The sequence below is a fragment of the Esox lucius genome, chromosome 6 (assembly GCF_011004845.1).
Source record: "Esox lucius isolate fEsoLuc1 chromosome 6, fEsoLuc1.pri, whole genome shotgun sequence".
Classification (NCBI taxonomy): Eukaryota; Metazoa; Chordata; class Actinopteri; order Esociformes; family Esocidae; genus Esox; species Esox lucius.
The window spans coordinates 30,982,745-31,008,534 of record NC_047574.1 but is presented as its reverse complement, the minus strand read 5'-3'; the positions used below and the strand labels follow the sequence as shown (position 1 = coordinate 31,008,534).

Below are 25,790 nucleotides of genomic sequence, written 5' to 3'. Positions count from 1 at the left end.
TTCCAAGCACTAATAAATTGGAAGAGATTTCTCTATTTTTTTTTTTGCTTTGTCATTATGGGTGTAGTGTGTAGATTGATGGCAAAAAAAACAATAACTACAGTCTAACACTAACATGTGGAGAAAATGAATGGGTCTGAATACTTTCTGAAGCCGCTGTAAAGTTAAATTTTGTCATCCCTAAGAAAATGTTACTTTTTCATAATATTCAGTTTCTACACAGTGCAGCAACATAATAACAAGAAGAATTACAGATTGGATTTTTATTGGGCATACAAAACTACAGCAGCTCTCCATTCAACAGTATTTTTGTACTGAAAATCTGTTTAAAATCAAATAAGCTATTTTCCTTTTTTTCATGTTTTCATCAAATAGCTCTTTTCATGAACATTGTCTCTTCAAAATATATTTCTGATTATTAAATACATACACAATACATATTTACATGATGAAACAAGGATAGAAACAGTTTATACTTTATACTTTCATAAATCAGTCAATAATCATCTTTAAATTCATTTAGTGATCTGACAGTAGAGATAGAAAAAATAGTATATATTTTATAACTAGAGATCCAAAATATTTGTTTGGTCAGGGAGGACAATGTCCAGTCTTTCTCACAAGTCAAAGTTACACAAAAACACATAGACAAAGTTGCAAATATAAAATAATAAATATACACTGAGTGTAGAAAGTCACCACCCCTTTAAAAATGTTCACCTTTCGTTGCCCTGCAGTCAAATGAAAACACACAAAAACACACAATATCCAAGTGAAAATGTAATTCTTAAAAACCCAAGTAAAAATTATTTCAAATGAAAACAGTAAAATATCCTATTTGGATAAGTGAATATCTCCCTGAGTTAATACTTGGTGGAACTACCTATTCCTTGAATATGTCTATACTAAACTCTCACACCTAGACCACAATATTTGTCCATTCTTTCTTGCAGAATTGTTCAAGCTCTGCGAAATTGTATGGTGACCGTTTATGGACTGCACTCTTCAAGTCACTCCACAGGTTCTCAATGGGATATAGGTCAGGGCTCTGACTAGGCCACTCAAGAACATTCACCTTGTTGTCCTTCAGCCACTGTACGGTTGCTTAGGTGGTGTGCTTTGGGTCATTTTTACCTTCCTGGTGGAGGGCTGCAGAACTCAATTTTTACAACATGCCTTTTGGCAAAGCTCAAATTAGACTTTATGTTGCCTTTTTTGAGGAGTGTTTTTTTTCTTAACACCCTCCCATAGAGGCCAGATGTGTGGAGCACTAGTGATATTGTGGTCACAAGCAAACATTGCCCAGTCTTTGCTATAAAGGCCTGAAGCTTCTTCAAAGTGACCATTGGCTTCTTGGTATCCTCTCTGATCATTCTCCTCCTTGCACGATCATCCAGTTTGGAGGGACCGCCTGATCTATGCAAGGTCTGGGTAGTGCAATATGACTTCTACTTCATAATAATGGTCTTAACACTGCTCCAAGGACAAACCATTTGAGATCTTATTATATCCATCCAGACTTTCCACAGCGTTATCTTAAGCTGCATTTCCACCAACAAGTACTCCGAACTTTGAGTCCCAGGAACTACTATTCAAGGAACTAAAGGGCTCCTTCAGCCCATTGTTGTGTTTGTTTCCACCGCGGTCTGAAGCCCCACGAAGATTAGGCAAATTAGTCCGCTAACGTATGCACCATACAAAGAGACTGACAGGCATCTTTATTATTTATGCGACACTGCAACATCACAGCAACCAGGGAGGAGATTCAAGTTGTGTTTCTGTTGATCATGAAATCACATCAAATGTGGTAACTGAGTCAACGGTGGAAGAGATGAGCAGTAGTAGCAAATCAGGTTCAAAATCCCCAAAATGCTAGTTGAGTTGCAATATGTGTGAACGGATTTTACGAGTTTTCGCAGAGATTGACCATGAGATGTCTGATGAGATGGATTTGCGTCATTGCACACAAAGAGAATGGTAAGATTTCTGCTAGTAGGCCTATATACGTTTAAATAAATCACAAGTGGGAATAATGTTACTGTAAACTACATCGACTTATTATTGGCACCTTTTGTGTGTGTTTCAGATATGCCGGTACTACAGAATGTGTCACGTTCCTCCATCCGTTTGGGTACACAAACAGTGGGAAACTGTAGTTTCACCTTTCACGAGGCCTAGTAGATAAACAATTTAAGGACACGTTTCTGTACCTGTGCCGTCGATTGCAACCATAACTGGGGTGACATGACATCGCCGTTGTGTACCCATTCAAAAAAGGAACGCCATTGCACTGTGGAAACCTGCAACCAACTCAGTAAATGAGTATTTCTCATTTGGAGTCAGCATTACTACGGTGTGTCACTACACAATTTCTGCAAACATTGAGATTGAGAGTGTGGAAGTTCTTCTGTTTTTAGATTTACACAAACAGCCACTTTACACACGTATTTGGTTCCAAAACAATTTATTTATCTGCAAAAATGTAGGTGCAAAACACAAAGAGTACTGTAAACCAGCAGCAATCAGGGTAGTATTACTGAACATTTAGATATGGCAGTAACATAAGTAAACTAGCAGCAATATGTAGGAATATTATTGATACATAAGTGTAATTTGCTTACGAATGGTGGCATAGCACACTTCAACTACGTAGTGAGAATTATAAAAATATGGCAAGAAGATAAATCAATAATATACATAACACTGTACATGGTTAACATACATAACATAGTTTCTTCCGCCTGAGACTCAAGGAATGCCAACTCTCGCCTCCTTATCACTCTTTACGTGGCTCTCCTCAGCCTGACTCTTTCCTCAGTATAGCAGCTGCATATACTGGTCCTGCTGCTCCTGTCCTCGCTGCAGGACGGTCCGGTTAGCGTCATCCAAGTCCCACAGCACGTCAAGGAAGTCTGTCTCAATTCCTCTTTCCTAAGAAAAAAAATAAACAAACACACCACAATAAATTAATAATACACAAGCACAGCCAGCATAGCCAAAAGCAGTTTTGAAAAATATCTTGTACCGAGTAATCATTTGATCAAGTTGTTAATGTTTAGTAATTATTAGATACATACAAATGCTAACTGGCATGTCATTAATTATTTCTGAAATTCCAGTGGAAAATTACTAATTTCAGCTAGGTGGTTAGCGACGTAGCTAAAAAATACGACCCCTATTATCGGCCACCGTCCTATATTATCCACTGCCTTACTATTTGGTCCAATAACGTTTCATTTCCTCTTTATTTGTGTTACAAATGCCTGATCACAGTTTCAATTATGTGTTTACTAGAAAGTTTTAGCTACCTTTCATGCTTTCTGCTGAAGAAGGGAAAAAATGTCAGATTACTTATAACAGCCTACGTGATGACGTCTTGTCGCGCAAGTCGAAGTTCACGATTTGCAACAAAAGTTTCCATACATTAAATTTTTTAAGTATTTAACCTCCATACATTACTGTATCAAATAGGGGATGGCCGATAATAGGGGATGTTAGCTAGGCTAACATCATTGATGTTCCTGTAGCTAACGTTGATTTTTGTCTAGAGGAACAATAGCATGACAAACAACATGTAGTATACAAATATCCTGACTTTTCCAAAATATAACATTATAGCATTTAACATGCATCATAAACCGATTGGTTATCCAGTTTCTGTGTCTTCCACAACGGCTTCCAGCAACGCAGCAGCCGAGTCAATCGTTGCCGCAGCGCCATAGAAGGCCAACCTGTGACCCAGCAACACATGTAGACGGTCAAATTATTTGCTCCGCCGGTCAGAACCGCTTCTGTTATTGTGATCCTCGATCTTCTTGTTATCTTGCTTTCATTTTTTAAGCTTCTCTGTTTCTCTGTTCCCGGTGTGAATAATGTTCAGCTCACCTAACTTGTAGGATATTTTCGTGTACACCTTTTCATTACGAATTGCTGTTTCGAATTCTCGCTGGACTTGGTCGTCAGCATAAACTTCGTTGTCGGTCCATCTGTCGCTCGATTTCCTCTCCATAATATGTTTTTTTATTTTTTTTGTAAGCAAAATAAACTCCTGTAATAACTCCTGTACATTACTCTGCTGAGAACATTAAAAAAATGGCAGTTGAAAACTTCTGTGAGTAAACTGTACTACTACTCAATTAATGTTCAGCACTGCAAGCCCCACTCCAAAAGTTTCGGTACACTGGGAGAGTCCTACCTCCTGAGCCGTGACTATTTTGGGGGTAAAATGCAGTTCCTGGTTCTAGACCCTGGTTCCTGCGGTTGAAACGCACTTTACAGATCTTTTGAAAGTACCATGCTGTCCTTAGTGGAGTTTTTGCTTTGAATTGCACTACTAAGCAGTAGAGTCCTCTGCTTTTCTCCTGAACTAATCAGTCATTTCAATTGGTCACAGATGGAATTAGTTTGATCAATTAGCTTGATTTGTGATCTGGAAGGTGTTTGGTTATACCTCAGCTTTGCAATTCTAAGGGAGATGTTCATTTATCCAAATAGGGAATTTTACTGTTTTCATTTGAATTAATATTTAAGTAGTTTTTAAGAAAACATTTTTCACTTGGATATTGTGGGTTACTTTGTGTAAATAAAGTAGAAGAAAGTCTGATTTTATGTGTTTTCATTTCAGGTTGTAAGGCAACATTTGAAAGGGGTGGTGACTTTCTGTACCCACTGTAGGTCACAGAGGTGTGATGGTGGTTGATCTATATACAGTAATATCTATTCTCACTGAGTTGTGATTCCCTTTCAGTCAAGTCTACAGTTTGTGAGTGTTTTGCCTGGCACCACAGACTGTGTGTACTTTCAGTCATTAGGAATGTCTGGTCACTAAGAAAATATTGGTAAATAAAAAAAAAAGAGGAATATAAAAGCAAACATACACCAATTATGAAGGTATATACACAAAGTGATTTTGCTGCAACTGACAGTCCAGGGTTGTGTCCACCAGGCACAAAGTGGTCCAAAGCGTGTAGGAACTATCTGAACTATCCAATCAGAGACATGTTTGTTATCAATTGCAAAACCTTGCTATGTTTTCCTATGGTGTGCCCCAATGAACAAAACCCTGGTGTGCTTAAACTTAAGAGTGAAACAAGGCCTTGAACCACATTCTCCCAGCTTTCTATGCCTGCTCTCCTTCCTCCTCTCTCCATCCCCTCTCATCTCCATTCCTTCCTCCCACTCTCTAATCCATCCTCCTCCTGTTTCTTAATTTCTCACCACCTCGCAGTCCTCAGTTTGCTATGAGTTTGGTAACGGGTGAGCAGTTGTTGACGATGACCTGAACCACAAAGTCTTTCTGTATCTTGGTGTCCTGGAGCCGGGTCTTGTCTGTGAGCAGTTTTCCTGCGAAGAACCAGCGCTGGTGGGCCGCGTCAATGTCCTCCTGCCCTTGCAAGGCCATTTTCAGCTGGGAGATGGAGTCTGACATGGAAGCGCTTATACGGAGGTCCTTACCTGTGGAGGAGAGACATTCATGATGTTAATTTTGCAGTCAGCTGCCTGTTCAGGTATGTGGATCCATTAAATTGTTATCCAGAATGTTCAGAACTTTTCCCTAAATATAAATAAATAATCAATATGTAAATAAACTTGACATAAAGCTTATTTTACATTGCTCCAGCAAAACGAGGCCAGCCATGCATTTATGAAAGCATTTGTTTCTAAAGCTTAAATGATCTCACTCTTTTTTACAGTTCTATGGGAATGTTAAAATATACAGCTCTGGAAAAAGTTAAGAGACTACTGCAGCTTTTTCTTTCCTTTCCAAAAAAGTTGAAAAGGAAGGTTTTGAGTGAGGAACCGAATTGTTAAAATTAAGAAAACACTGTAAATTGAACGCTTCTGTTCCTCACTCAAAACTTTCCTTTTCAACTTTTTTGGAAAGGAAAGAAAAGGGTGCAGTGTTCTCTTAATTTTTTCTGGAGCTATACAAATGTAATATACATAATATTGCTATTTTATTGTAATTGTAACAAATATGTATTTGTGCCATGTGGGGTAACAGGTGGCATACTATAAAAAATAAATGTGGTTTCCTACTATGGGTATTTGGCTGCAAAGTGGGGGGGACAGCATTTTTTGTCTTGCCTAGGGCGGCAGAACGTCGTGGGCTGGCCCTGGTCAAGCATATTACTTAAATGGTATTAGCCTAAAATATGTCACAATTGCAATTGTAGGCCCATGACAATATGTATTCTATTTGTAGATTAAACCACAAGGGAGAAAAGGCATCCAAAAACGCAAAAACTGATGGACTGACAATTAAACTCCACATTATTAGTACTGTAATGACCCTAGCAATGAGCTCATGGACCTTTCCTGATGTCACTGTGGAATCCTTATTGAGAAATGGATTAGATGGAGCAACTGAATGGCCAAGGAAAAATTTTGGATATCTCTCTTACCGCATGAAAGACGAACTCGGAGCTGGAACTCCTCTTTGGGATGAGGGAGAGGCCATTTCTGCTCTTTTTGATCAGAAACTTCGCTGTCATTGGTGTGTTCACTGATGAGGTTGGTGGGAGCAGCCAATATGTAGGCAGGAAGCTGGTAGCGGTTACCCAGTTCATCATAACTCTCTGTCAGAGTACCTAGAGAGTACATATAGCCACAAAACAAACCTTAGTTACACATAAAGACGATCCCTGTGAGACACTCCCGGTCCGAAATCAACCCTTGGGCCCCTAGACTCCAGGACTAAAGATGGAGCTACAGTGCAGGCTTTTGCTCCTGCCCTGCTGAAACACTCTGATTCTGCAATCCTAGGTTGAGTACTGCAGTAATTCTAGTATCACGCAACACCACACATGTATACAGTGGGGAGAACAAGTATTTGATACACTGCCGATTTTGCAGGTTTTCCCACTTACAAAGCATATAGTCTGTAATTTTTATCATAGGTACTCTTCAACTGTGAGTGACGGAAAAAATCCAGAATCCAGAAAATCACATTGTATGATTTTTAAGTAATTAATTTCCATTTTATTGCATGACATAAGTATTTGATACATCAGAAAAGCAGAACTTAATATTTGAACTTAATACAGAAATCTTTGTTTGCAATTACAGAGATCATACATTTCCTGTAGTTCTTGACCAGGTTTGCACACACTGCAGCAGGGATTTTGGCCCACTCCTCCATACAGACCTTTACCAGTTCCTTCAGGTTTAGGGGCTGTCGCTGGGCAGTACAGACTTTCAGCTCCCTCCAAAGATTTTCTATTGTGTTCAGGTCTGGAGACTGGCTAGGCCACTCCAGGACCTTGAGATTCGCTTCTTACGGAGCCCCTCCTTAGTTGCCCTGGCTGTGTGTTTCGGGTCGTTGTCATGCTGGAAGACCCAGCCACGACCCATCTTCAATCAATCAGTCAATCAAATGTATTTATAAAGCCCTTTTTACAACAGCAGTTGTCACAAAGTGCTTTACAGAGACACCCAGCCTTAAACCCCAAGGAGCAAACAACAGTAATGTTGAATTTCAGTGGCTAGGAAAAACTCCCTAAGAAGGTCGAATTTTAGGAAGAAACCTAGAGAGGACCCAGGCTCAGAGGGGTGACCAGTCCTCTTCTGGCTGTGCTGAGTGAGATATTAAGAGTCCAATTGGAATAATAAATACATTTCTCAGAGCTAAATCCAGAGTCTATTTGATTTTAGACTAGATCAGAAGTATGACCAGGTGGACAAGGACAGTGACAGCAACGGGCCCCCCTAACCAGGTGATCCGCAGGTGTGGACCAGGACCTCATCTCCTCCTAAAATGTAAAACTGGAGGAGACTAAAGAAAAGTTAGTAATGCATTCCTCATATCCCCCAGCACAATAATATAGCAGCGTAACACCTTGGAACTGAGACGGGGGGTTCTGGTAACACTGTGGCCCTACCCGGGGGAGGCCCCGGACAGGGCCCAACAGGCAGGAAATCAATCCACCCACAGTGCCAGGCATCAACCAAAGGGACACCCACCAACCGCAACCCCCCGGTATGAGGGCCGGGTATTGCCAGCAGCGTACAGCCCAATTGCACAAGTGCGCAACAGAGAGTCAACAACAAGCCAGTTACTCTTCCCCCGAAAGGCATTGGAGGGAGGGCATCCCATCCCAGTGTACCTATGATCTTCAATGCTCTTACTGAGGGAAGGAGGTTGTTGGCCGAGATCTCGTGATACATGGCCCCATCCATCCCCCCCTCAATACGGCGCAGTTGTCCTGTCCCCTTTGCAGGAAAGCATCCCCTAAGAATGATATTTCCACCTCCATGCTTCACGGTTGGTGTTCTTGAGGTTGTACTCATCCTTCTTCCACCAAACACGGCAAGTTGAGTAAATACCAAAAAGCTCTATTTTTGTCTCATCAGACCACATGACTTTCTCCCATTCCTCCTCTGGATCATCCAGATGGTCATTGGCAAACTTCAGATGGGCCTGGACATGCACTGGCTTGAGCAGGGGGATCTTGCGTGCGCTTTCACATACATCACTTGTGCTTACTGTGAACCTGCTCTCATTTGTGAAGGGAAAAGGGTGGCAATGGAAGACCTGCCAATTCTTGGGTTCTCTGGTGAATGCCAATCGAGCGACATGGTGCTGGGCTGTGAGCACAGATCCCACTAGAGGATGTTGGGCCCTCATGCCACCCTCATGGAATCTGTTTCTGATAGTTTGGTCACCTAATGTCACTTACATTTGCACATAAACAGCTGACATTGATTCACAATCGCTTATATTTGTAGACTCCAAAAATGTGTCTGTAGATGCTCTACAGATTACCGTTGTGCTCATAAATTTGCATACCCCGACAGAAATTGTGAAATTTTGGCATTGATATTGAACACATGACTGATCATTCATAAAAAAAATATTTTATTTAAAGATAGTGATCATATGAAGCCATTTATTATCACATAATTTTTTGACTCCTTTTTAAATCATAATGATTACAGAAATCACACAAATGGCCCTGATCAAAAGTTTACATACCCTTGAATGTTTGGCCTTTTTACAGACACGCAAGGTGACACACAGGTAAAAATGGCAATTAAAGGTGAATTTTCCACACCTGTAGTTTTTTAAATTGCAATTAGTGTGTTTGTATAAATAGTCAACGAGTGTATTAGCTCTCATGTAGATGCACTGTGCAGGCTAGATACTGAGCCATGGGAAGCAAAATTCTGGGATATCTTGATGCCAAGGTCAGGAAGACCAAGAAAGATTTCAGCCAAAACTGCCAGAAGAATTGTTTGGGAAACAAAGAAAAGCCGGTAACCTCAGGAAAAATACAGGCTGCTCTAGAAAAAGACGGTGTGGCTTTTTCAAGGAGAACAATACGACGATACTTGAACAAAAATGGGCTGCATGTTCGAGTTGCCAGAAAGAAGCCTTTACTGCGCCAAAGCCACAAAAAAGCCTGGTTACAATATGCCCAACAACACCTTGACACTCCTCACAGCTTCTGACACACTGTAATTTGGAGTGATGAGACCAAAATAAAGCTTTATGGTCACAACCATAAGTGCTATGTTTGGAGAGGGGTCAACAAGGCCTATAGTGAACAGAATACCATCCCCACTGTGAAGCATGGGGGTGGTTCACTGATGTTTTCGGGGTGTGTGAGTTCTACAGGTATGGGAAATCTTGTGAAAGTTGATGGCAAGATGAATGCAACATGTTATTAGAAAATACTGGCAGACAATTTGCATTCTTCTGCACAAAAGCAGTGCATGGGACACTCTTGGACTTTCTAGCACGACAATGACCCTAAGCACAAGGCCAAGTAGACCCTCCAGTGGTTACAGCAGAAAAAGGTGAAGGTTCTGGAGTGGCCATCACAGTCTCCTGACCTTAATATCATCGAACCACTCTGGGGAGATCTCAAACATGGGATTTTTTTTCTTTGTTGCCATGTTTTGTTTTATGATTGTGCCATTCTGTTATGGCCTACAGTGAGGCAAAAAATAATTTTGTCAGCCACCAATTGTGCAAGTTCTCTCACTTAAAAAGATGAGGCCTGTAATTTTCATCATAGGTACACTTCAACTATGAGAGACAAAATGAGAAAAGAAAATCCAGAAAATCACATTGTAGGATTTGTAATGAATTTATTGGTAAATAATGGTGGAAAATAAGTATTTTTATTTCATCTCAATACTTTGTTATATACCCTTTGTTGGCAATGACAGAGGTCAAACGTTTTCTGTAAGTCTTCACAAGGTTTTCACACACTGTTGCTGGTATTTTGGCCCATTCCTCCATGCAGATCTCCTCTAGAGCAGTGATGTTTTGGGGCTGTCGCTGGGCAACACGGACTTTCAACTCCCTCCAAAGGTTTTCTATGGGGTTGAGATCTGGTGACTGGCTAGGCCACTCCAGGACCTTGAAATGCTTCTTACGAAGCCAGTCCTTCGTTGCCCGGGAGGTGTATTTGGGATCATTGTCATGCTGAAAGACCCAGCCACGTTTCATCTTCAATGCCCTTGCTGATGGAAGGAGGTTTTCACTCAAAATCTCACGGTACATGGCCCCATTCATTCTTTCCTTTACACGGATCAGTCGTTTTGGTCCCTTTGCAGAAAAACAACCCCAAAGCATGATGTTTCCACCCCCATGCTTCACAGTAGGTATGGTGTTCTTTGGATGCAACTCAGCATTCTTTCTCCTCCAAACATGACGAATTGAGATTTTACCAAAAAGTTATATTTTGGTTTCATCTAAACATATGACATTCTCCCAATTTTGCTCACCGTTCTTGTGATAATTTTGACCCCAGGGGGTGAGATCAAGGGAGATTATCAGTGTGTCTTCCATTTTCTTATAATTGCTCCCACAGTTGATTTCTTCACACCAAGCTGCTTACTTATAGCAGATTCAGTCTTCCCAGCCTGGTGCAGGTCTACAATTTTGTTTCTGGTGTCCTTTGACAGCTCTTTGGTCTTGGCCATAGTGGAGTTGGAGTGTGACTGTTTGAAGTTGTGGATAGGTGTCTTTTATATTGAAACAGGTGCCATAGGTGGATAGGTGTCTTTTATATACAAGTTCAAACAGGTGCCATTAATACAGGTAATGAGTGGAGGATAGAGGAGCCTCTTAAAGAAGAAGTTACAGGTCTGTGAGAGACAGAAATCTGACCAAATACTTATTTTACTGAGGAATTTACCAATGAATTCATTAAAAATCCTACAATGTGATTTTCTGGATTTTATTTTCTCCTTTCTTTCTCCTTTTTCATTCTTATGTGATTGAATCATTTAAATGGCCAGCCATTTTAGTTTTCACTATGAGTATGTGTAATAGATAAGAATCTTAAAAAGGAAAAATAGACTACAAAAATAATTTTTGGGGTTCCTTTAAAGTAGTTTATTAAACGGATCAGCCATTAATGTCTGTGTCTCACCGTGTGGTAGTGTGATACAGGCGCCATCCACTATGGCCTGAGCCAGTTCCAGGTTGTTGAGGTCTATGGCCACTGCTGCTGCTCGGAGTGCGTCCCAAATCTCCTTCCTGCCATCAAAGGCAGGGGCAGTGTCCCAAAACTCATCCCTCTTACTTCTCAGCTGACCCTCCGTCATTGGGTACTCACTCTTCCATTTCGGACGCTCCTTCTTCAGAGACTCGTTGCGTCCTTAAGAGAAATAGATAAATTAGCTTGCCCTGCAATTTGTCTGAATGTCATGTTACAGTGCTCATTACATCACATACCTTGCTATCTGTCATAATGTCTAGGGCATAGTTAATGACAAAACGGGAAGTAGCTTCATGTCATACAGGTGTCAAAAATCTGACGGAACTGGGAAATGACCCATTAAGAACCTTATACTAACTTACTGTGACAGTTCAGTGACCAGAAGGGGATGAGTTGGTCAACTGCAACATCACCTGGGGGTTGGTAAGGAGAGTGATCCTTAGTCACCTAGCTGGGCTCAGTGATTGATTTGTCTCCCTCTTTTTAATTCACAGGTGCACGTGCGAGTGGTCTCTTAGAGAGTTTATACGGGGCGAGCACAAGACAACGAGAGAGAAAATCTGGCAAGCTCCTCAACTCCAGTGCTTCTATTGTTTGTTTTAATGCAAGTTAGTTATAGCGTGCTTAAGCTCTCTTTCCATAAGCATACTGCCCCATGTTGAGGACAAGACTGTTTCCCAAACAAGTTGGGACGCTGCGTAAAATGCAAATTAAAACAGAATGCAATGATGGGCAAATCATTTATTCCTATATTTAATTGAAAAAAGTACAAAGTGTGATGGTAATTCCATCGATCAACACTCTAAAAGGAGTGAGAAACAGAGACAAAATTCTCTTGGCACAATCATTTTATTATTATTTGCAAATAAGAGAGACGCGTCAAATGTTTACAAACATAATCGTCAGAGGAGTCTCTGCCGTAAGACATGAACAATCCGTATTTATTTAAAATGTTAGAAGGGGTGTGGTAAGTTGTTGCCCATCTGTCTTGTGTAACATTTACCCAAAGGGTGGGCTGCCCCCCCCCTTTATCCTTCTCAACTCCTGAGGAGACACAATGTCTGGATAATCAACAGAGACACTAAAGGGATATTATACAGATTTATGAGTAACCCTCTAATCCACCGGTGCCGGTCAAGGATGTCTCCTATTCAAACACAAAATCCCTCTTGGCATCTTTAACTAGTAACTAGAAATCATCAGTTCAAGAATTTCCACAATAAAAGACAAACGTTTTATTGTTTTTGGAAAAACACATGCCTATTTTTATTTGATTCCAATAACATATTTTAAAACCATTAAGACAGGGACATGTTTACCACTGTGTTGCATCACCTCTTCTTTTAACATTACTCTGTAAGTATTTTGGAACTGAGGAGACCAGTTGCTGTAGTTTTGGAAGTGAAATGTATTCCCATTCTTGCTTGATACAGGATTTCAGCTGCTCAACAGTTTTGAAAGTGATTTCTTCTACTCAACAGTTTGGGGTCTTCTTTGTCGTAATTTTTTGGTTGATAGTGCGCCAAATGTTTTCAGTGGGTGACAGTTCTGAACTGCAGTCAGGCCAGTTTACCACCCAGACTCTTATACCAAGAAGCCATGCTGTTTTAGTACATGCAGAATGTGGTTTGGCATTGTCTTGATGAAATAAGCAAGGCCTTCCCTGAAAAAGACGTTGTCTGGATGGCAACATATGTTGCTCCAAAACCAGTATACTGTTGGTATAAAATAATCACATTTTGTTGCTTTGCAGCCTGAAATGAAGACAGACATAGTTTTTGTTTCATTCAGTTGTATTTGCTCAGTGCAACTTATAACATCCAAGTGAAAGATATAACACCAACATGCCAGAAAAAAATGAAAAAACATAATCACTTAATTGGAAAGAGGATCACCCAGTATTTTGTTGAACCACCTTTTGCTTTAATTACAGCCTTTAGTCTGTTGGGATATGTCTCTACTAACTTTGCACATCTAGATGTTGCAATATTTGACCACTCTTCTTTGCAGAACTGCTCAAGTTCAGTTAAATTTGATGGTGACCATTTGTGGACTGCTGTCTTCAAGTCATTCCACAGATTTTCAATGGGGCTTAAGTCCTTGCTCTGACTAGGCCATGCAAGGACATTCACCCTTTTCTCCTTCAACCACTGTGTGGTCAGTTTTGCTGTGTGCTTTGGGTCATTGTCATGTTGGAAGGTAAATCTTCTTCCCATTAACAACTTTCTGGCAGAGAACAGCAGATTTTCCTCAAGAATTTGACAGTATTTTGCCCCATCCATTTTTCCTTCCATCCTGACAAGTGCTCCAGTCCCTGCTGCAGAGAAACAACTCCATAACATGATATAACCACCTCCATGCTTTACTGTAGGAATGGTGTTATTTGGATGGTGAGCTGTATTGGATTTTCGCCAGACATATCGTTTGGCGTTGACCATAACACCTTTTTCCAAGTGGCCTTAGAATCTTCAAGGTGCGTTTTGGCAAAGCTCGGTCATGACTGCATGTGGGCTTTCTTGAGGAGTGGCTTTTTTCTTGCAACCCTCCCATACAAGCCACATTTGTGGGGAATGTGTGATATTGTTGTCACATGCATACAATGACCACTCTTTGTCATGAATTCCTGTAACTGCTTCAGAGTTGCTGTAGGCCTCTTGGTAGCCTCTCTGACCATTTCCTCCTGGCTCTTTCATCCAGTTTGGAGCGACTTCCTGACCCAGGGAGGGTCTGTGTTGTACCAAATACCTTCCACTTCTCAATAATAGACTTCACTGTGCTTCTAGGCACTGATAAAGGAGAAAGAATGCTGAGTTGCATCCAAAGAACACCATACCTACTGTGAGGCATGAGGGTGGAAACATCATGCTTTGGGGCTGTTTTTCTGCAAAGGGACCAGGACGACTGATCGGTGTAAAGGAAAGAATGAACGGGGCCATGTACCGTGAGATTTTGAGTGAAAACCTCCTTCCATCAGCAAGGGCATTGAAGATGAAACGTGGCTGGGTCTTTCAGCTGACTTCGTAAGAAGCATTTCAAGGTCCTGGAGTGGCCTAACCAGTCACCAGATCTCAACCCCATAGAAAATCTTTGGAGCGAGTTGAAAGTCTGTGTTGCCCAGCGACAGCCCCAAAACATCACTGCTCTAGAGGAGATCTGCATGGAGGAATGGGCCAAAATACCAGCAACAGTGTGTGAAAACCTTGTAAAGACTTACAGAAAACGTTTGACCTCTGTCATTGCCAACAAAGGGTATATAACAAAGTATGGAGATGAACTTTTGTTATTGACCAAATACTTATTTTCCACCATAATTTACCAATAAATTAATTACAATCCTAATTGGTGGCTGACTAAATACTTTATTGCCCCACTGTAGTTGATTGTTTTCTTCATTTGCACTACCAAGGACTGAAATGCTTCAGGAAAAGCTTGTTTCATGCTGAGCTAATCAAAATGACCACAGCTGATCACAGTTGAAAGTCAGTTGGCTTTGTGTGCTATTGAGAAGGTGATTAACTACACCTGGTTGGGTTTACAAGTAATTTTTAGGAGGGGGGTGATTCTTTTTCCAACTCAGTGATTCAGTGTTTGAATTTATAAAAAAAGAAATCTGACAAGTTGGTATTATATCTTTCACTTGGATGTTATAAGTTGTAAATACAGCTGAATAAAACAAAAATTGTTTTTGTCCTTTTTCATTTCAGGCTGCAAAGCAACAAAATGTGATTATTTTAAAGGGGGGTGATTATTTTCTATACCCACTGTATATTGTTCAACATTAATGGTGCCTTCACAGATGTGCAAGTCATCCATTCCATGTGCACCTGCATACCATCACAGATGCTGGCTTTTGAACTGTGTGCTGATAAGAACCCGGATGGTCCCCCTCCTCTTTAGTCCGGAGGACACAGGGTCTAAGATTCCCAAAAATAATTTTATATTTTGATTCGTCAGACTACAGGACAGTTTTGCACTTTGCCTCAGTCCATCTTAAATGACATTGGACCCAGAGAAGTTCAAAGTGGGCATGTCTTTTTCAAGAAATAATATCATGTCTCAGTTTCAACATTTCATATGTTGTCTTTGTACTATTTTCTATCTTATATAGGATTTAAATGATTTGCAACTCATTGCATTCGGTTTTTATCTACATCTTACCCAGCATCCCATTAGAAACTGCAGAAAGAGCCACACTCCCCTTTGTGGTTAAATTTGTTGTTTAGATTGTTTTGTTAGTATAGGAGTTAGTATAGGAACAGCCATTGTTATTTTGTTGATATTATTTCCTTGAGGCTATTATTTCTATTTATTCATGTGGTTGGATTTGTTTCCCAAAAAAAACATATTAACCTCCTGAAAAAATGACTTAACCTAAGACCCAAAAAATAACAATATATTTTATTCAACCTGTTTGATTTGTGGGAGTGTCCATCCAACCGTTTAACAATACCAACTTCTAAGATAAAAGCTAACACTTTATTCAGCAGGATGGAAATAATGAGGCAATAACTAGGTTATTTCAAGGAAACAACATGGAAACAAAGAGGAAACAACTGGGTAATAACATGGTAACTACAAATAAGCATGTAAGCATGTTTCTGCGGAAAATAGTAAGTAACTGCTAGGAAAGTTGAAGGGAAAAAGCCTTGTAACTAAAATGTCAACACTGGGTAAGGGCATGCTAGTCACCCATTTATCGTTTGTTTGTTTATGCTGAAATAAGTTCCACGAAACAATACAGAATGAAAACCACTACTACCACATCAGATTGTGTCAATTACTCATCAACAGTTGATAGGTTGCACCTCCTGCATTTATTTCCTGAAATTACTGTTATTTCAGCAGAACTCAATTGTAAATTCCCCTGTATTTAAAATGTATTTCACAGCCATGCTGTTGTATTTTTAACATGCAATACAGCAGCAGCCTTCTCCCTTTTCAGATTTTGTTAAACTTTTATTTCATGTGTTTTCCTACCGGTTCCTTGGATATTCATTGTTCTTTCCTAAAACGTTCACATTGTAATCGCTAGTAATGGTATGAATTTTACAGTTATGCCTCTGTAACTATCCCATTTACTTACCTGTTAGCTCCATATTACCTTGCGTAGTTGCAATTCAAATGGCTGTCCTCCTATTACTATGCAATTTACCAGTATTAGCGTTCTTCTTTCCACTTAGTTCCAACTTTCCTCTTTCAGTGTAGTTGCAGTGTAAAGGGCATACTTTGTCCCTGCAAACTGAAGCAAAGCTCTTCCTTCCTAATACACAATGCAATTTACCAGTTTTCTTTATAATTTCAACAATATTTACATTTTACTTTCTGCATAGTTGCAATGTAACAGCCAGGCATTGCCCCTGCAAACTAAAGCAAAAATCTCCCATCCTACTACCTTGCTGTTTACCAGTTGTTTCTTCATAATTTCAAGTTTCCATTGTACTTTCTGTAAAGTTGCAGTGTAATGGCCAGACATTGTCCCAGCAAACTAAAGCAAAGATCATCCCTCCTATTACCTTGCAATTGACCAGTACTTTTACTCTGCATAAAAATATATTCGCTTCTTACGGAGCCCCTCCTTAGTTGCCCTGGCTGTGTGTTTCGGGTCGTTGTCATGCTGGAAGACCCAGCCACGACCCATCTTCAATCAATCAGTCAATCAAATGTATTTATAAAGCCCTTTTTACAACAGCAGTTGTCACAAAGTGCTTTACAGAGACACCCGGCCTTAAACCCCAAGGAGCAAACAACAGTAGTGTTGAATTTCAGTGGCTAGGAAAAACTCCCTAAGAAGGTCGAATTTTAGGAAGAAACCTAGAGAGGACCCAGGCTCAGAGGGGTGACCAGTCCTCTTCTGGCTGTGCCGGGTGAGATATTAAGAGTCCAATTGGAATAATAAATAAATTTCTCTTGGCTAAATCCAGAGTATATTTGATTTTAGACTAGGTCAGAAGTATGACCAGGTGGACAAGGACAGGAACAGCAACGGTCCCCCCAAACCAGGTAATCCGCAGGTGTGGACCAGGACCTCATCTCCTTCTAAAATTTAAAATTGGAGGAAACTGAGAAAAGTTAGTAGTACATCCCTCATGTCCCCCAGCACAATAATATAGCAGCGTAACACCTTGGAAACTGAGACGGGGGGGTCCGGTGACACTGTGGCCCTACCCGGGGGAGGCCCCGGACAGGGCCCAACAGGCAGGAAATCAATCCAACCAGTCCGTATTGCCCAGCGACAGCCCCGAAACCTGAAGGATCTGGAGAAGGTCTGTATGGAGGAGTGGGCCAAAATCCCTGCAGCAGTGTGCGCAAACCTGGTCAAGAACTACAGGAAATGTATGATCTCTGTAATTGCAAACAAAGTATTCTGTACCAAATATTAAGTTCTGCTTTTGTATCAAATACTTATGTCATGCAATAAAATGCTAATTAAATACTTAGAAACTATACAATGGGATTTTCTGGATGTTTTAGATTCCATCACTCACAGTTGAAGAGTACCTATGATAAAAATACAGACTTCTATATGCTTTGTAAGTGGGAAAACCTGCAAAATCGGCAGTGTATCAAATACTTGTTCTCCCCATTGTACCTTTGAATGTTTCACACACACAGGTGAAAATCTGTGAATTTAGATGAATTTCCTACACCTATGGTTTTTTAAATGGTAATTAGTGTCTGTGTACAAATAGTCAATGAGTTTGTTAGGTCTCACGTGGATGCACTGAGCAGGCTAGATACTAGATAAGAATTGTTCAGGAAACAAAGAAAAACCCACAGGTAACTTCAGGAGAAATACAGGCTGCTCTGGAAAATGACGGTGTGGTTGTTTCAAGTAGCACAATACGACGATACTTGAACAAAAATGAGCTGCATGGTCGAGTTACCAGAAAGAAACCTTTACTGCGCAAATACAACAAAAAAGCTTAGTTACAATTTGCAACAGCTAATTTGTTGCAAATTAGCAACAGCTTGGCACGCACCACAGATTCTGGCTCACTAATTTGGAGAGACAAGACCAAAATATAGCTTTATGATCACAACAATAAGTGCTATGTTTGGAGAGGGCTCAACAAGGCCTATAGTGAACAGAATACCATCCCCACTGTGAAGCATGGTGGTGGCTCACTAATGTTTTGGGGGGGGGGGGGGTGAGCTCTAAAGGCACGGAGAATCATGTGAAGATTTATGGCAAGATGAATGCAGAAAATACAGGCAGAAAATGTGCTTTCTTCTGAATGAAAGCTGTGCATGGGAAGCTCTTGGACTTTCCAGCACAACAATGACCCTAAGCACAAGGCCAAGTTGACCATCCAATGGTTACAGAAGAAAAAGGTGAAGGTTCTGGAGTGGCCATCACAGTCTCCTGACCTTAATATCACCAAGCCACTCTGGAGAGATCGCAAACAAGCAGTCGAGGCATTTTGCCAAGACGAATGGGCAGCTATACCACATGTAAGAATTCAGGGAGCCTCATAGACAACTATTACAAAAGACTGTACGCTGTCATTTATGCTAAAGGTGGCCAATACACAGTATTAAGAACTAAGGGTATGAAAACTTTTGAACAGGGGTCAGTTAATTTTTTTCTTTGTTGCCATGTTTTTTGTATGATTGTGCCATTCTGTTATGACCTACAGTTGAATGTGAATCCCATAAGAAATAAAAGACGTGTTTTGCCTGCTCACTTTCTTCAAATGGTACATATACACTCACCTAAAGGATTATTAGGAACACCTGTTCAATTTCTGATTAATGCAATTATCTCATCAACCAATCACATGGCAGTTGCTTCAATGCATTTAGGGGTGTGGTCCTGGTCAAGACAATCTCCTGAACTCCAAACTGAATGTCAGAATGGGTAAGAAAGGTGATTTAAGCAATTTTGAGCGTGGCATGGTTGTTGGTGCCAGACGGGCCGGTCTGAGTATTTCACAATCTGCTCAGTTACTGGGATTTTCACACACAACCATTTCTAGGGTTTACAAAGAATGGTGTGAAAAGGGAAAAACATCCAGTATGCGGCAGTCCTGTGGGCGAAAATGCCTTGTTGATGCTAGAGGTCAGAGGACAATGGGCCGACTGATTCAAGCTGATAGAAGAGCAACTTTGACTGAAATAATCACTCGTTACAACCGAGGTATGCAGCAAAGCATTTGTGAAGCCACAACACGCACAACCTTGAGGCGGATGGGCTACAGCAGAAGACCCCACCGGGTACCACTCATCTCCACTACAAATAGGAAAAAGAGGCTACAATTTGCACGAGCTCACCAAAATTGGACAGTTGAAGACTGGAAGAATGTTGCCTGGTCTGATAAGTCTCGATTTCTGTTGAGACATTCAGATGGTAGAGTCAGAATTTGGCGTAAACAGAATGAGAACATGGATGCATCATGCCTTGTTACCACTGTGCAGGCTGGTGGTGGTGGTGTAATGGTGTGGGGGATGTTTTCTTGGCACACTTTAGGCCCCTTAGTGCCAATTGGGTATCGTTTAAATGCCACGGCCTACCTGAGCATTGTTTCTGACCATGTCCATCCCTTTATGACCACCATGTACCCATCCTCTGATGGCTACTTCCAGCAGGATTATGTACCATGTCACAAAGCTTGAATAATTTCAAATTGGTTTCTTGAACATGACAATGAGTTCATTGTACTGAAATGGCCCCCACAGTCACCAGATCTCAACCCATTAGAGCATCTTTGGGATGTGGTGGAACGGGAGCTTCGTGCCCTGGATGTGCATCCCACAAATCTCCATCAACTGCAAGATGCTATCCTATCAATATGGCCCAACATTTCCAAAGAATGCTTTCAGCACCTTGTTGAATCAATGCCACATAGAATTAAGGCAGTTCTGATGGTGAAAGGGGGTCAAACACAGTATTAGTATGGTGTTCCTAATAATCCTTTAGGTGAGTGTATTACAAATGCTCCATGGGTATGCAAACTTTTGAGCACAACTGTTGGGGTGATTAGTGTCATTTGGGTACCATTAGCGGGGTGCACGGGTACCAATGTAAAGTGCCATGGGCTTTCGGCCAATTAAGTCAGAAAATAGGGTAAAATAACACGTAAATAGTATCTAAATAGTTTTCCGTTTGTGAGTTTATGATTCTGCCAACAGAACAATGTAATTTACGCCCATTTAGGAAAGTCACGGAAGGAGGAGGGTGTATCTTTCAAAATCTTAGTTTTATTTTAATTAAAAATGCAAACACCAATTCCTGTAGGCATTTGGCAGTCCTAGTGTTAAAGGATATTGAAATCAAATGCATGCGAGAGAGTGTGAGATCAAAGTAATTATTTATAGTGCAGTGGATTACCCAGTCACACACACAAATACACATGATCTACAAGACAACAGTCCATTGGATTACCACTGTAATTGGGTACCACGTAATGGGATTTTGGTACCTGTTATCCCACAATGCGTTGTGAGATGGGTTTTAAAGGAAGACTAGCAAGTGACTGCTTTAGTTTCAAATGACAGCTGTATTCAGAATAAATTCAAAAGCTAAATATTTTTCTAACTAAACTTGAAATGGGAATTAAAAAATAGATTATTTTAGGAGACATGCTTCACCTACTGGCCTTGTTTAGTGTTTCAAAATGTTAAAAGCTGAAATGCATTGTTTTAAATGTTCAGTAATTATGTTTTAATTAATTTGTCCTCCAACATTTACATAATCTATAGGCTCCTTGTATGAGCATAAGCCCAGATGGAAAGCAGTTATTTCATTTACAGCCAGAATCAGCACTCAATGTTCGCATGTTAGCTCCTGAGTGTTAACCTGTTCTAAGCACTAATCCTCAAAGCTCCTGTGTTGGGTTTTGGCTACTTGACAGATTTAGCCAAATGCAATGATGCTGAAGCTATGTACCTGTTGACCATTAATATGACATATGTTGTTAGTTGACTCACCGACTGTTATTTATCATCCTTTGAGAGGATAGTCAAACCCCCTGTTAATTTGAAGCAATGTATTCTCACATTCTTGTTCCTGAGAATAAACAAAGAATATTTGACTATCTTATCATGGACCAAATACTTCATGTTATTATTCATGCCAACATTTTGAAGTACAGAGTGGTGCAAGAGGTCTAAAGCCACAGATACACATCATGACTTATTACACCATGCAGTCACATTGCCAGACATGCAGGAGTTCTAATACAGTTATTTCAGGGTGTTACAAATTCCCTACTTTATTTCAAACAAAAAAAACATCTAAATATTGTTGGACAAATAAAATGAATTAGGCTTTTATGTAGATTGAAAAACTTCAGAAGTGGGTGGGATATGGATGGCCTCTTGGCCTCATGCAGACAGATTGCATTGTTACATTTTACACAATCGCTGCAAACCATGTGCCACATCACATCGGAAATAATCACGTAGCATGGAGTTTTATTCTGTCTGTCTAAGACATATGTTTAGATGTTCATCATGATCCCAATGCCAGACATGCTGCATGGAAATAATTTGGGACAAATGTAGTCAGAGGCCAGCTGTGTAAGTTTCCTCAACTTCTGTTTTCTTATAGATTAATGAAAACATTTTCAGTGATCTAACTAGATCAAAAACGTTGTGACGTTGTGTAAATTATGAATAAAAACAGAATGCAATGATATGCAAATCATTTAAACCCTATATTCAATAAAAAGTACAAAAACAACATTTAAAATTCTTTGAATTCCCACTTTGAATTTTGATGCAACACAACAAAAAAGTTGGGACAGAGGCGACAAAGGCCTGTAAAAGTTCAGTAATGCTAAAAAACTAAACATATCACTAATTAGTGTCAATTGGCAACAGGTCAGTAACATGATTAAAAGATCATCACAGAGAGGATGGGTCTGTAAGAAGTGAGGATGAGGAGGGGTTCACCAATCTTAAGAATAACGTTTCTCAGCGTAAAATTGCAAAGAGTTTGGGGATCTCATCATCTACAGTACATAATGTCATTAAAAGATTCAAATAATCCAGAGAAATATCTGAAGGCACCATTAATGCTGGACAATATATATAGGGTTTGGAGCAACATATGCTGCCATTCAGACAAAAAAATGTTCAGGGAAGGCCTTGCTTATTTCAGCAAGACAATGCCAAACCACATTCTGCATGTATTACAACAGCATGGATCCATAGTAAAAGAGGCTGGGTGAATTGGCTAAACTGGCAAGCCTGCAGTCCAGACCTGTCACCTAATGAAAACATTTTGCGCATTATGAAATGAAAAATACGACAAAGGAGACCTCAAAATATTGAGCAGCTGAAATCATATATCAAGCAAGATTTATTAAATAAAAAATATGACAAAGGAGACATCAAACTGTTGAGCAGCAGAAATCATATTTCAAGCAACATTTCACTTTCAAAACTACTGCAGTTGGTCTGCTCAGTTCCCAAATTCGTACAGAGTATTTTTAAAAGAAGAGATGATGCAACACAGTGGTAAACAAGCCTCTGTCTCAATGTTTTTGAAACATTGCTGGCATTAAATTCAAAATGTATTTTTCCAAAAACAATAACATTTCTCCGTTTCATTTGATATGTTGTCTTTATAATATTTTCAATTAGATATATGGATAAATGATTTGCACATAATTTTGCATTTTATGCAGCATCCCAACTTGGGAAACTGCGTTGTACTATGAAACTATTCCTCATCTAAATGTGCACTTATTAATACAAGTGTCCTTGTCAAATAGTGAAGACTTCCTTTTCATAACTGACCAGATGTTTACCATAAATAAAATATGTAATCAACTATGTTTTTGGACTAACTGGATAAAATGTATTGCTCAAAGTCAGCTTGTGGCTATCTCTTTACTCTAGCCTGAAAGAACTTGAGGTGTGATGTCTACCAAATCCATATGCAATTTTTTTTTGCGGATCTGTAAGCGGCAACACGTGTCTCCTGTCTATTTATTCCCAGTAACCCCTGATCATAGCTATCCAGTTAGCCTGTCAGGTAATTGTAACATGGTTTTTGGGTCATTGTTTTCAGTAGACACTGTCTGGCTTGTTTTTTGAAAAGATTATAGTTTTCTTCAAGAGGATCAGAGGAAAACTACATATATGAATGTTTCACCAGCCATTATAGGCATGAAATCGTAAAGATTTCTTGATGAAAATCTGTTTGAACAAATTTGTTATTAACCTGAATGTTCCCAAAATGTTAGCAGACTAAAGAATACATCATCAGAACAAGAAAAACAAAATGCAGTGAATGGACATCCACATCTATCACATCTATCTATCATAACCGTTATTATGCTCTCTGTATATGGACCACCTTGTTACCATGGAAATAGGATTTCTTTTTTTTCTTGGTTGCCTCAGTGAGCTGCTCAGAGCTACTGATATATTCCTACTTAATCCTTATTTGTTGTGCTTTGTAACATATTAGTTGTACAATATTTTAATTCTTTAGGTATCATACATGCCATATTGATGAATATTATTGTTACATAATGTCTAGAACAAATATTTTTCTTCAGGATTTGATTTTGCTTGTCATAAACATGGTTAGCATTATGTTGAAATAGCAGTATGTTGTTTATGCTATGTAGTTTTGTTGTTGGTAATACTTACTTGTAGTATTTTATTCATGCATTCCCGCTGGTACTAGAGCCTGAGAAAATCTGTAGTACTGTAATTCAGCTCTGTGTATTAGATAGCCTCTATAGTTTTTCAGATGCACAGCTAGTAAGTGTCATCTTTTCTTTATTTTTACAGTTTCTCTCTTGATTCATTATAGATTGACAAGAATTCAATGTTTAAGCCAGCAACCTACTGAATAGCGGCAATAAATATTGGAACTAAGACTTCCTGACTTGCATGTCTTTAGCTGTCCAACTTCTTACAACTACACTAAACACATAAGGAGGACAGTACAGTTATGGATGATAGAGATATCAGAACGTTGTAAAAGAATACTGACAATAAGAGAGAGAACTATTACAAACCATAAAAATCTAACAATTAGCTTTGCAGAGAAAGTTACAAGGCAAATATAAAACCAAAAAATGTATGGGCATTGCAGATGCCTGTCTCATTTCTGTAGTTTAATTGGTTAAACTGACAAAAAAAGAACCTATGACATAGCCTAAAAGTATAGATCAAAAGCTTCTTCATATATAGTGTATCTTAGACCCAAAAGGGAGTTTAAGATACAAGGTCCGGCTAAATCTAAATACACGAAAAATGTTTGGGTACACAAATCAAGAAATGTGCACTTTATAGAATTCATGAAAATAAGTAATTTATGAAATGAATTAGTAGAGGTAGGTTATCAAATTCATGCAAAGAGATTGATTATTGATTATATTAACCACAATTACACTAGAGTTTGGAAGATATTTTCCAAGTTTTCACAAACCTTTACAATCCAGTCCATTTGATATAGTGAAAAGGAAAGTAAAACTACACGGAAATGAAACACTGCCATTTCCCAATGTATATTATATAACAGAAGAGGGGTTATAATCTTCAGTTGCTGGTAATGAATTGAAATGAATTTCATAACTTGAATTAATTAAAATTGGAATTAATTGAAAATGTATGCACGTAAGTCGCTCTGGATCATTATAAATGTAAACTGCAATTTAAGACAACCACACTCCAACAATCATACTCACTTTTCAGCCCCACCTTTATGGGAGACTGTGAGGGGTGGTATGGATGATAGTCCCTAGAGTTAGTGACTCCCATGTTCTTCTCTTTCACTCTCTCTCCCTATTCAATTTCTTAGTTCCAGATACTTGTTGAAGTCAAACAAAACACTGTCTCAGCATTTGAATGAACAGCCTTTCAAAAATTCCAAGCAGCAACCGGAGCAGTCAAAAACGAAAAGCTTTTATTTTAGTCTATCTAAGAAGGTTGATGGGGTGAAGACAGGAATACCAACACCAACAGGAATCAAGTATTTCTCACAGCGATGACAGATATCCGTGAAGAGTCCAGGCTTTGTCAGTTAGCTCGCATGTCACTTCTCCAGTTCTTTACAAACTCATTTTTTATTAACACACCTAACCACACAATAAAAATACCTCCACAGTGTATATATACGGCAGATGTGACAACTTGCAGCATACAGCTACAGTAGTAACTGTAAGCGGTATCTATCAATAGTGTCCTCTCCAGATTGGCTAGTTAGGCAGCTAATGCTTTACACAACAGCACTAATCCAATCAACTGTTTTGAGGAAGAGGTGGAGGAGGTCAACATTAAATTGAATCAACAAAGCAACCCCTTTATAGACTTTAAACCCTGGTCAGAACATGCTTGTCTTCTGGTGATGTGTATATTTGTCTGGGGGAGGCCAGT

At 39.6% G+C, this 25,790-nt stretch overlaps 1 protein-coding gene across 2 annotated transcripts; it reads right to left on the bottom strand.

The window, feature by feature from the left end:
- Nucleotides 1-795: 795 nt before the first annotated feature.
- ubtd1a (ubiquitin domain containing 1a) lies at nucleotides 796-25,574 on the bottom strand. 2 transcript variants are annotated; one of them, XM_010868913.2, is made up of 4 exons: nucleotides 25,103-25,574; nucleotides 11,385-11,612; nucleotides 6,405-6,590; nucleotides 796-5,454 (listed from the first exon to the last, which is right to left on the bottom strand). In XM_010868913.2, the coding sequence occupies exons 1-4, from the start codon at nucleotides 25,173-25,175 to the stop codon at nucleotides 5,231-5,233; spliced, it is 711 nt and encodes a 236-aa protein (XP_010867215.1). In that variant the 5' UTR covers nucleotides 25,176-25,574; the 3' UTR covers nucleotides 796-5,230. The 2 variants fall into 2 exon arrangements, with proteins under 2 accessions (XP_010867215.1, XP_034148476.1); XM_034292585.1 differs by lacking the exon at nucleotides 25,103-25,574 and adding an exon at nucleotides 24,844-24,904.
- Nucleotides 25,575-25,790: the final 216 nt, after the last annotated feature.

Excerpts from the sequence above, each read along its gene's own strand:
- ubtd1a (XM_010868913.2), bottom strand. The coding sequence starts at position 25,175 with ATGGGAGTCACTAACTCTAGGGACTATCATCCATACCACCCCTCACAG. Across the intron at positions 6,591-11,384 it reads CTGTATCACACTACCACACG|GTACTCTGACAGAGAGTTAT; the intron begins GTGAGACACAGA and ends TGTACTCTCTAG. Across the intron at positions 5,455-6,404 it reads CCGAGTTCGTCTTTCATGCG|GTAAGGACCTCCGTATAAGC; the intron begins GTAAGAGAGATA and ends TCTCCTCCACAG.